Here is a 12,788-nt window from a genome sequence, read left to right on the forward strand (position 1 = left end):
CCTTCTCACCTCGTCCAGACCAGTGTCGATTAAAATATGATTGTGTGCAATCTGACATCTTTTTGGGTCTCGTAATTGTATACGAGATTGTGCCTCAGATAATGGGGAAGTCAGAGTAACTGTGTTTTTTCGTTTTTGAAGCGCCTCGAACAGCCGGACTGCTGCCCGAAGGAGTACTTCAACGTGATGCTCAAGTGCTGGCAGCACGACCCCGGCAAGCGGCCCAGGTTCGCCGACCTCATGGAGCTGCTGCCCGAGGTGACAGAAGCTTTATTGACTTCTCAGAAATTGTGTGGAATTTATTATGAGTAGCTGTCGATCCTGCTGTTGCCAGCAGTTTTTCAATATGAAGCGGGAGGGGACCAGTATAATATGGGTCTCTTCAAATGGTGAGCTCACTGGACACGTGATGTGTTCGAGCTTCTGCGGTAATGTCCGGATGAAATCTCCGACCTCAGAATGCCTTGCACTGGCTGCTGGAGCTGACGGAGGAAAGAGTTGCATTCTGCTGTTGCGTAACACATCTCTATTACTAAGCAACTATCCCAGAACCCAGTACCACTGCCAGGATGCGTATCTAACAGCCTCCACAGGCAACAAAATTTTGATTTTCAATATTTTGTGTAGTTATTGACAACATTTAAAAGTTTAAAATGCCGTCATATTCTACTCGTTAAGTGGTATAATCGTATGCTAAAAGTTTAACACATTAAGACTAGTATTACAGGTAGAAATTGTGTGTTTGTCATGAAGCAGAGTATGTATGGTGCGCATATACTCGGACATTATTCGTCCGGTATTTCAGAATAACAGCCCTTAGCGACTTCCGACAAGCTTTGCACATAATTTCAAACCTTTACGAAACTTTTTCTTGCCGACACCTCATACAGAATGATGAAAGGATAAAAGTTTATCACTTAGCACATTTTTACTGTTTGCACTGTAAAAATTTGGCATTGGACGTGATATTTTGATTTATTACTTCTTTACTACTGTATATACTCGAATAATCTGCACCCTCAAATAATCCGCACACCCCAATTTTGAGGAAGAGGGGGAAAAAAATTATTTTTTGCTTTAATTTTTTTATTTACAAAAAGAAATTGTTCCAGCCTTATGATGTGTTCAAAAGTATGTATAATAACTACTGCTTTGAAGCAACGCTGCTGTACAGGTTGATACATCATTACGCAACCAATTCAGTGGTGTGTAGCTGGCCGGCTGGCCCATTACACGGGCGGGCAGCCGGGGAACATTATCAGCGCCAGCCGGGACTCTATGCGTAAGCAAAAAAGAAATGTGAATTAACTTGTTTAAGAATTTGTTAATATGGTATGTGCAATAAAATATTTTAGTCAATACTGGTATGTTTCCTCTCTTACCACTATATTCATCACGTTCATCGTCAACACTAGCGGGAGAATCATTGTTGTCTTCACCGTCTTCCCGTAGAGCGTCATCCTCTGTTCCGTCCAGTGAATTTGTGATTCCACATTTTGTGAACGATTTTTCCACTGGTGGTTGTGGAATGGAGTCTCGTGCACTTTTCACCCATTCACAAATCTGGGACAAATCCGGCTGTTTGATTTTTCCACTGGGTGTGAACTTACAGTTTTCATCAGCCACCCATTGCGTATATCGCTGTTTAAGTGCAGCTTCGAATGGCCGATTTATATACACATCTAGTGGTTGTAGGATGGATGTTACGCCTCCAGGGATAATGACAAAGTCAGTTTTCCCTTTTTGTAATTTGTCTCGCATTTTCTTAGTTGTATGTCCGCGGAAGCTGTCCAGGACCGACATGTTGCGTAAATTCAGTAACGCACCAGGACGACGTTGCCAAATGTGTGTCACCCAGTCAATTATAAGTTCGTTGTCCATCCACCCTTTCAGATTCGCTCTCACTAACACCGGTATGCCTTTTACTGATATTTTCGGAATAGTTTTCCTTTTAAATATCACATAAGGTGGTAGCTTTCGTCCCTCGCCAGTTACACAGAACATCACTGTACATCTTTGTTTCTCACTGCCACCAGTTCATATCGTGATGCTGGATTCTCCTTTCCTGTTCACTGTGTTTTTGAGTGCCATCTCAAAATAGACTGGCGTTTGATCCGTATTACCAATTTGCGATAATATAATTCACTATTTTTTCCTCGTAATTGGCTGGAAGCCACTGAGCGATAGTAGTTTTCCTCCGGAATCCTAAACCATTTCGGTTGAAAAATTTCGATAGCCAACACTGGCTACCTTTGAAACTGGTAGTGCCTAGTTCTTTGGCTAAAGACAATGCTTTAAGTTGGTACATTTCACTCGTCACCGCGCATCCGTATTGTTGCTTCTCATCTACATAATAGTAGGGCCTTTTCTCGAGGTCTGGGTGCTTCGCTTTTTGGCCGCGAAATGCCCGGCAATTACTATTAGTTTCTTGAAGCTGCGTTTTATTTTTTCGCCAGTCGCGAGTACAACTCTCACTCACGTCATACTTTCTCTCTGCTGCACGGTTTCCAATATTCTCGGCTTCTTCAGCAGTTTACGAGCGATAACGAGAACTTCTAGCCATAATTAACAAGTTTGAAGACGTTAATACTTCACTCCTAATGTGCTACTGATGCGTCACAGACTGAGGCTGCAACAATGCAATAGTATCATGGGATGTATTGTTGGAGGTGGAGCAGTACCAACAATGTTTTGAATAATCCGCGCACCCCCATTGTTCGTCCTAAAATTTGGGAAAAAACGTGCGCGGATTATTCGAGTATATACGGTACTAAATCTATTTGCAACACATTTTCTAGACAGTATCCACATATGCCACCTAATTTACCAGCAACATTATATCTTTCTACGACACACAGTTCGAGAGATATGACATCGTAAACGTTGAGATGTGTGAAAAACTTACTTTTCCTTAAAATGGAGCAAAAATTACCCATATTATATTCATCCAGTGTTTCATAATGAGAGCACTTAGTGACTCCCAACTTGCCGTACTACTCTATGCCCGAGTATAGGTCGGACCACAATTTTATCGACACGTGAGGCATCTTTCGCTCGAGAACTGAACTCACTGCGAATGAGAACAGTATATGGATGTCTCATTACTTGACCCCTGGCTCGTGCCTCCTTCTGCTGTCGATTTCTAGAATTATTTTGAGCGAAACATTAGCGAACATAACAGGTGCTGTCGTGAACGGCTGATCCAGTTTGATCACACTGACGTAATTTCATGCGTGTACTCATTAGGTTTTGGAGTTTGCTGAGATTCTGTTACAAATACTGCATGTTTGTTCAGTGAGCATGAAATTTTTGAAGCCAGAGACAAAGACCTGTTGGCTGAATGCTTATTTCTTTAGCACTCTTCTTGTTGCGCCTCTCTATGACTCAAGATATTACCCACTATATGAGGAGAAACAGACTATTCATAAAATTGTTACTATTCCATTGTTTGATATTTTAGGATGTGCTTGGTTTTAATTGACATTGGTGAATTTGGCCATGAGCTAAGTTAAGTTGGCTGTGACCATTTCCGGGTTATAGGATGTCAAAGGGGGGAATACTTTCTTGTTTGTGTTTCAGTGCTGACAACTCGTGGATGCACATGCCATGTACCAATCAGTTGCTATTGTATACATATCAGATCAAAATAACATGGATTTGTTTAGGCACATGATAGAGACAGTTATCTTCAAATGTGGTACAAGGAATATGAAATTAGATTAGGGCTTTTGGAACACAACACAATGGGTAGAAGAAAAATTTTATTCAAAATGTTTATTCAATCTTTGTGATCATGTCCCATGTTGCTTAATGCCTTTAAATTTAAGTAGAATTTCTGTTATTAATTAGATTAGATTAGATTAATACTTGTTCCATAGATCATGAATACGACACTTCGTAATGATGTGGAATGTGTCAGGTTAATAAAAGATGTCTGTACAAGATATTACGTTACACATAATATTGCATGACACTAAGGTTTAAGTTTTTTTTCCCTTAATTTATATCTAAAAATTCAGCCAATGAGTAGAAGGAGTTGTCATCTAGAAATTCTTTTAATTTATTTTTAAATGTTAGTTGGCTATCTGTCGGGCTTTTGATGCTGTTTGGTAGGTGACCAAAGACTTTTGTGGCAGCATAATTCACCCCTTTCTGTGCCAAAGTCAGATTTAACCCTGCATAGTGAAGATCATCCTTCCTCCTGGTGTTATAGCTATGCACACTGCTATTACTTTTGAACTGGGTTGGATTATTAACAACAAATTTCGTAAGTGAATATATACACTGTGAGGTTACTATGAGGATCCCTAGATCCTTAAATAGATGTCTGCAGGATGACCGTGGGTGGGCTCCAGCAATTATTCTGATTACACGTTTGTGAGCAATGAATACTTTTTCTACTCAATGATGAATTACCCCAGAATATGATGCCGTACGAAAGCAGTGAATGAAAGTAGGCATAGTAAGCTAATTTACTGAGATTCTTATCACCAAAATTTACAATAACCCTAATAGCATACATAGCTGAACTCGGACGTTTCAGCAGACCATCGATGTGTTGCTTCCAGTTTAATCTCTCATCAATGGACACACCTAAAAATTTTGAAGATTCTGCCTTAGTTACAGACTTCTGTTCAAAGTCTATATTTATTACTGGAGTTGTGCCATTTACTGTACGGAACTGTATATACTGTGTTTTATCAAAATATAAAGAGTCCGTTTGCTGAGAACCACTTAATAATTTTGTGAAAAACATCATTTACAATTACATCACTTAGTTCTTGGTTTTTGGATGTTATTACTATACTTGTATCATCAGCAAAAAGAACTAACTTTGCATCTTCATCAATGTGGAATGGTAAGTCATTAATGTATATCAAGAACAGTAAAGGACCTAAGACCGAACCCTGTGGGACCCCGTACTTGGTAGCCCCCCCCCAGTTTGGGGAATCAGCTGTTGTTTTAACATTACATGAACCACTTATTTCAACTTTCTGCATTCTTCCAGTTAAGTATGAATTAAACCATTTGTGCACTGCCCCACTCAAACCGTAATGATTTAGCTTATCTGAAAGAATTCCATGATTTACACCAGGGATCCCCAAACTATTTTGGACAAGTGACCCCTTTTCCAAAATGAACTGTTACCTCAGACCCCCAAATAGTGTCAAATAGAGAGCAAGTCAAAACGCTCCTGAAAGACGTACGCTCGAACTCATTATCTTGCACAAACTTGTCCACACAAACTTGCCGAGTTTTTCATCTTGTACAAACTTGAAACTTTACATTACTACAACAATGCTATTTCCTACAAAAATATTAATTATTCTTCGTACACGTAACACAACATAAACAATACAGTACCTACCTATCTTGAAAGTTTTAAATAAGAACTTGTGTTAATTTAATAGGGGTCGATTTTTAGACCTCGTCGACCCCCAAAATCAGTTTTCGTTTATGTCGACCCCTAGGAAACCGACATTGACCCCAAGGGGTTGATATCGACCACTTTGGGAATCCCTGATTTACACAATCAAAGGCCTTTGAGAGATCACAAAAAATACCAATGAGTGATGTCCGGTTATTCAGAGCATTTAATATTTGATCAGTGAAAGCGGATATAGCATTTTCTGTTGAAAAGCCTTTCTGAAAACCAACTTTTCACTCAGATAACATAACAACAGTTTGTCAGGCAATAAGTGTGTCACAACTGTGGGATCACTCTGGGTGGCAGCAATCTGAGAACAGTTGATAAGAAGTGTTGCGAATGTTGCCAACTTTTAACAATCAACTACTTCAGCAAATGTTGTTTGGTTAGCCAGTCTATTGGAGACTCATAACACACCCATTTACACAGGTTACCGATAAATAATAAGATTCATGCATATGCAACCCAAGGTACTTCCTCTTAATGCCAGTATCGGCTCGTGAGCAAAAATGTTTGACAACCGCTGCACTAGAGTGTGCCGGTAACAGTTATTGTGAAGATGCAGTACTGTATGGAGAAATGAAACACCGAGACTGAGAGATGCAATCGCAATGAAATTTAATCCACCGATTAGCGACACGACTGAACAAAAATGATTAAATTTACAAATCTTTACGTGCACTGTGACTGGAAATTCGGTACAGAGCAGCACAACTGCGTGCTGCAATCAGGGCTGCTATACAGCATGGCACGAAACCAAAGAGTTCCCGAATATGCTGGTGGGGAATTCTCTGCCACACAGTTGGTAGATATGTCCACAAAGCAGCAACTGTCGCTACAGGAGGACTCGAATGAACAAGTTGCTGAGCGACACATTTATTGACACGTAGTCAGCACAGTTTCAGAAAATATCAGTCTTGTAAAACATAACTAGCTCTTTATATTCGTGAAGTAATAAGTGCTATCGACAGGGGATGTCAAATTGATTCCATATTTTTAGATTTCCAGAAGGCATTCAACAGCGTTCCTCACAAACATTTTCTAACCAAACAGTGTGCCTACGGAGTATCGCCTCAGTTGTGTGACTGGATTTGTGATTTCATGTCAGAAATGTCATGTTCATAGTAATATACGGAAAGACATCGAGTAAAACAGAAGTAATATCCAGCGTTCCCCAAGAAAGTGTTATAGGCCCTCTATTGTTTCTGATCTATATTAACGACATAGGAGACAATCTGAGTAGCCGTCGTAGATTGTTTGCAGGTGATGCTGTCATTTACCGTCTTGTAAAGTCATCAGATGATCAAAACGAATTGCAAAATGATTTGGATAAGATATCTGTATGGTGTGAAACGTGGCAATGATCCTGAATAAGGAAAAGTGTGAAGTTACTCACATGAGTACTAAAAGAAATCAGCCAAATTTCAAACTTCCTGGCAGATTAAAACTGTGTGCCCGACCGAGACTCGAACTCGGGACCTTTGCCTTTCACGGGCAAGTGATCTACCATCTGAGCTACCGAAGCACAACTCATGCCCGGTCCTCACAGCTTTACTTCTGCCAGTATCTCGTCCTGCGAGAGGAGAGCTTCTGTATAGTTTGGAAGGTAGGAGACGAGATAATGGCAGAAGTAAAGCTGTGAGGACCGGGCGTGAGTCGTGCTTCGGTAGCTCAGATGGGAGAGCACTTGCTCGCGAAAGGCAAAGGTCCAGAGTTCGAGTCTCTGTCGGGCACACAGTTTTAATCCGCCAGGAAGTTTCATATCAGCGCACACTCCGCTGCAGAGTGAAAATCTCATTCTGCAGCCAAATTTCGATTACGCAATAAGTCACACAAATCTGAAGACTATAAATTCAAGTAAATACTTAGGGATTACAATTACAAATAACCTCAATTGGAAAGATCACATAAATAATATTCATTGGCAGAACACCTAGAAGGTGCAACACATCACTAAAGAGACTGCTTACACCACGCTTGTTCTGGAGTATAGCTGTGCGGTGTGGGATCCGCATCAGGTGGGACTGACGGATGACATCAAAAAAGTACAAAGAAGGGCAGCTTGTTTTGTATTATCGTGAAATAGGGGTTATAGTGTCACAGACATGATATCTGAATTGGAGTGGCAATCATTAAAACAAAGGCGTTTTTTGTTGCGACGGGATATTCTCTTGAAATTTCAATCACCAGTTTTCTCCTTGGATTGCGAAAACCTTCTGTTGGCACCCACCTACGTAGGGAGAAATGGTCATCACGATAAAATAAGAGAAATCAGGGCTCACACGTAAAAATTTAAGTGCTCGTTTTTCCTGCGTGCCATTAGAGAGTGGAATGGTAGAGAGACAGCTTGAAGGTGGTTCATTGAACTTTATTGTGAATAGCAGAGTAATCACGTAGGTGTAGATGAGATGTAGACCGTATGCCAGACGTGTACAATGTGCGACATGTCAGGCAAGTGGGCGGGCCAGGGATGCACTGGTACCTGCTGTCCTTCCAAAAAGGTTTGTGCATTCCTTTGCATGTGCGACCAGGCATTGTCCTGCTGAAATATTGCATGTGGAATGACCTACAGGAGGGGCAGTGGCACAAGCTGTAAAATCCCCCCAATCTAGCGGTAGCTGTTCAGATTGCTGTCAAGACGTAGCGTGCGAGATTGTGTGTTACAGACAGATGCACGCCAAATTACTGCACTTGGTGTTTCTTTGCTGTGCTGCTCAAAATTACTGTCTGCCTCACTGTTTTCAGCACGGTGGTGTCGGATAGATATTTGGCCATCACTGAAGGACAAGTTGAAGTGTGACTTGTTCAAAAACACTATATTTTGCCACTCAGCACGTCAAAGTCAGCATTCAGGTGTTGGCACAGGGAATTTTTCCAGACAGGTTGAAATACGCAATTGTCAGGCCTCTTCATAAGAAAGGGGACAAGAGTGACTTAAATAATTATAGACCAATCTCATCGCTGACTTCATTTTCTAAAATATTCGAAAAAGTTATGTATTCAAAAGTAGTCTCACATTTAAGTGAAAATAATTTACTCAGCATGTCACAGTTCAGATTCCAGAAGGATTACTTGACTGAGAATACTATCTACACATTTACCCATCAAATAGTACAAACCCTAAATAACAAATTATTGCCAGTTGGAATTTTTTGTGATCTTTCCAAGGCATTTGACTGTGTGGATCATGTCACACCCTTAGAAAAACTCAGGCTTTATGGAATTGAAGGCTATACACACAGCTGGTTTGAATCATACTTAATGAACAGAAAGCAAAAAGTTGTGCTGAATAACACAAATAATTTTGGGAGGGTGGTAAATTCTAGTGAATGGGGAGGTATCACAAAGGGAGTCCCACAGGGTTCAATTTTAGGTCCTCTGCTGTTCATTATTCATGTGAATGACCTCCCACTTAACGTTCAGAAAGCTGAACTAGTACTTTTTGCAGATGACACGAGTGTTATAATAAATCCCATTCCAGAAAAAGCAGCTGAAGATATTGTTAAGGATGTCTTTCAAAAAAGGATGTCTTTCAGAAAATGGACTTCCCCTTGATTTTGAAATTGAAAATACTCGCTATATCCAGTTCTGTACACCGAACAGAGTCATACCGACAATTAATGTAGCATATGAACAGGGCTCAGTTAACACGGTAGATTTCTTGAAATTTTTGGTGTTAACATTGATGACAACTTGAACTGGAAGAAGCGTATTACTGAGCTTCTCAAACAATTAAGTTCAGCTTCTTTCGCTCTTCGTATAATCGCTAGTCTTGGTAATAAACAGATCAGCCTCCTAATGTACTTTGCATATTTCCACTCAGTTGTGTCTTATGGAATAGTTTTCTGGTGTAACTCACCACTTAGACATAAAGTACTGATTGCGCAAAAGACAGCAGTGAGAATAATTAGTGGTGTTTAACCAAGGACGTCATGTAGGCATCTATTCAAGGAGTTAGGTGTTTTAACTGCACCATCAGAGTACATATATTCGCTAATGAGATTCGTTATAAATAATCGCATCTCAGTCGCGAAGAACAGTAATCTTCATACGTACAACACTAGAAGGAAAAATGATGCTTCCTATCCGTTATTGAAGCTGTCAGTTCCTCAAAAAGGAGTACATTATTCAGCAACAAAAATGTTTGATCATTTGCCCAACAACATAAAGCATCTGGCAGGTAGCAGACCAAGTTTTAAATGTAGCTTAAAATCATTTCTTTTGGACAACTCCTTCTATTCCATGGACAAGTTTCTGTTTCAGAATTGGTAAAAATAAATAAATAAATAAAAAATAAATTGTACCTTTAAATGTAGTTGCATGTGTAGAACTAAAAATTTCAGTAATATTAATATTAGCACTATTGATGTGTGTATATACAATCATAAATTAAGAAAAATGGTGATACATGGTGAAACAATGCTCTCGTGGGTGGTTTGCGGGTTCAAATCACCTCTGGGTATGACCAAACGGTGAATTTGACCTACGGTCATCACACGGTGGTGCTGGCAGCAGTCCACATACACAGAGGTGTGTTGGTGCGTGTCAGAGTACAGTGCAGCAAGTAAGTGTGCAGATATTTTCAGACGTGCTAATGGTGACTGTGTGTTGAAAATATTGATGATGATATGAGGGGTAGAATACTAGGGTGACTGGAGGCTGGTCAAACACAGCAGGTCGTAGCATGGCCCCTCCGTGTGCCACAAAGTGTGATCTCAAGATTATGGCAGCGATTCCAGCAGACAGGAAATGTGTCCAGGCGCTACAGTACGGGACGTCCACAGTGTACAACACCACAAGAAGACAGATATCTCACCATCAGTGCCTGCAGACGGCCACGGAGTACTGCAGGTAGCCTCGCTCGGGACCTTACCGCAGCCACTGGAACAGTTGTCTCCAGACACACAGTCTACAGACGACTGAACAGACACGGTTTATTCGCCTGGAGACCTGCAAGGTGCGTTCCACTGACCCCTGGTCACAGGAGAGCCCGTAAAGCCTGGTGTCAAGAACGAAGTACATGGCCATTGGAACAGTGGTCCCAGGCTATGTTCACGGACGAGTCCAGGTATAGTCTGAACAGTGATTCTCGCCGGGTTTTCATCTGGCGTGAACCAGGAACGAGATACCAACCCCTTAATGTCCTTGAAAGGGACCTGTATGGAGGTCGTGGTTTGATGGTGTGGGGTGGTATTATGATTGGTGCACGTACACCCCTCCATGTCTTTGACACAGGAACTGTAACATTTGAGGTGTATCAGGAAGTCATTTTTCACCAGTATGTCCGTCTATTCAGGGGTGCAATGGATCCCACCTTCCTCCTGACGGATGATAACGCACGGCCCCACCGAGCTGCCATCGTGGAGGAGTACCTCGAAACAGAAGATATCAGGTGAATGGAGTGGCCTGCCTGTTCTCCAGACCTAAACCCCATCGAGCACGTCTGGGATGCTCGGTCGACGTATCGCTGCACGTCTTCAAACCCCTACGACACTTCAGGAGCTCCGACAGGCACTGGTGCGAGAATGGGAGGCTATACCCCAGCAGCTGCTCGACCACCTGATCCAGAGTATGCCAACCTGTTGTGCGGCCTGTGTATGTGTGTACGGTGATCATATCCCATACTGATGTCGGGGTACATGCACAGGAAACAGTGGCGTTTTGTAGTACGTGTTTCGGGACGGTTTTCTCAAGTTATCACCAGTACCGTGGACTTACAGATGTGTGTCGTGTGTGTTCCCTATGTGCCTCTGCTATTAGCGACAGTTTTGTGTAGAGCCACGTTGTGTGGCACCACATTCTGCAATCATCCTTAATTTAAGAGCATGGGTGTACAACCGATTTTCGCTTGCGCGGAACGGCACTTCAAACTGCGAGCTATAATGTTAAAACAGACATCTACTTTTTTAATAGTTTTTTTGCGCCTCCGGACGTGAAGCCCAAACAGCCATTCTCACTGTTTCAGGAATTTTCTATGATTACCACAAAAATGTCACAGAGCAGATTTACGGAGCCAAATGTACACTCATGCTCATAAATTAAATGCTAAAAATGGTTCAAATGGCTCTGAGCACTATGGGACTCAACATCTGAGGTCATGAGTCCCCTAGAACTTAGAACTACATAAAACTAACTAACCTAAGGACATCACACATATCCATGCCCGAAGCAGGATTTGAACTTGCGACCGTAGCGGTCGCGCGGTTCCACACTGAAGCGTCTAGAACCGCTCGGCCACACCGGCCGGCTAAGGATAATTCTGATACATGGTGAAACAATGCTCTGGTGGGTGGTTTGCGGGTTTAAATCACCTCGGGGTCTGACCGTGCGGTGCATCTGACCTGCGGTCGTCGCACGGTGGCGCTGGCAGCAGTCCACATACACAGAGGTGTGTTGGTGCTGTCAGAGTACAGTGCAGCCAGTAAGTTTGCAGACGTTTTCAGACGTGCTAATGGTGACTGTGTGTTGAAAATGGCTCAAAGAACACATAGTGATGACGTTATGAGGGGTAGGATACTAGGGCGACTGGAGGCTGGTCAAACACAGCAGGTCGTAGCACGGGCCCTCCGTGTGCCACAAAGTGTGATCTCAACATTACGGCAACGATTGCAGCAGGCAGGAAACGTGTCCAGGCGCTACAGTACGGGACGTCCACAGTGTACAACACCACAAGAAGACAGATATCTCACCATCAGTGCCTGCAGACGGCCACGGAGTACTGCAGGTAGCCTCGCTCGGGACTTTACTGCAGCCATTGGAACAGTTGTCTCCAGACACACAGTCTACAGACCACTGAACAGACACGGTTTACTCGCCTAGAGACCTGCAAGGTGCATTCCACTGACCCCTGGTCACAGCAGAGCCCGTAAAGCCTGGTGTGAAGAACACAGTACATGGTCATTGGAACAGTGGTCCCAGGTTATGTTTACCTACTAGTCTAGGTATAGTCTGAACAGTGATTCCCTCCGGGTTTTCATCTATCGTGAACCAGGAACAAGATACCAACCCCTTAATGCCCTTGAAAGGGACCTGTATGGAGGTCGTGGTTTGATGGTGTGGGGTGGGATTATGATTGGTGCACATACACCCCAGCATGTCTTTCATAGAGGAACTGTAACAGGTCAGGTGTATCGGGACGTCATTTTGCACCAGTATGTCCGCCTTTTCACGGGTGCAGTGGGTCCCACCTTCCTCCCGACCGAGCTGCCATCGTGGAGGAGTACCTTGAAACAGAAGATATCAGGCAAATGGAGTGGCCTGCCTGTTCTCCAGACCTAAACCCCATCGAGCACGTCTGGGATGCTCTCGGTCGACGTATCGCTGCACGTCTTCAAACCCCTACGACACTTCAGGAGCTCCG

At 42.5% G+C, this 12,788-nt stretch overlaps 1 protein-coding gene across 1 annotated transcript in view; it reads left to right on the forward strand.

Annotated features, from left to right (window-relative positions):
• The window catches only part of LOC124553500 (activated Cdc42 kinase-like), a 315,929-nt gene that overhangs the window by 150,440 nt on the left and 152,701 nt on the right, over positions 1-12,788 (forward strand). Inside the window, exon 8 of the mRNA XM_047127354.1 lies at positions 142-258. Within this exon, the coding sequence (XP_046983310.1) occupies positions 142-258 (117 nt within the window). The remainder of the gene's footprint in view (positions 1-141; positions 259-12,788) is intronic.

The sequence above is a fragment of the Schistocerca americana genome, chromosome 11, assembly GCF_021461395.2.
Source record: "Schistocerca americana isolate TAMUIC-IGC-003095 chromosome 11, iqSchAmer2.1, whole genome shotgun sequence".
Classification (NCBI taxonomy): Eukaryota; Metazoa; Arthropoda; class Insecta; order Orthoptera; family Acrididae; genus Schistocerca; species Schistocerca americana.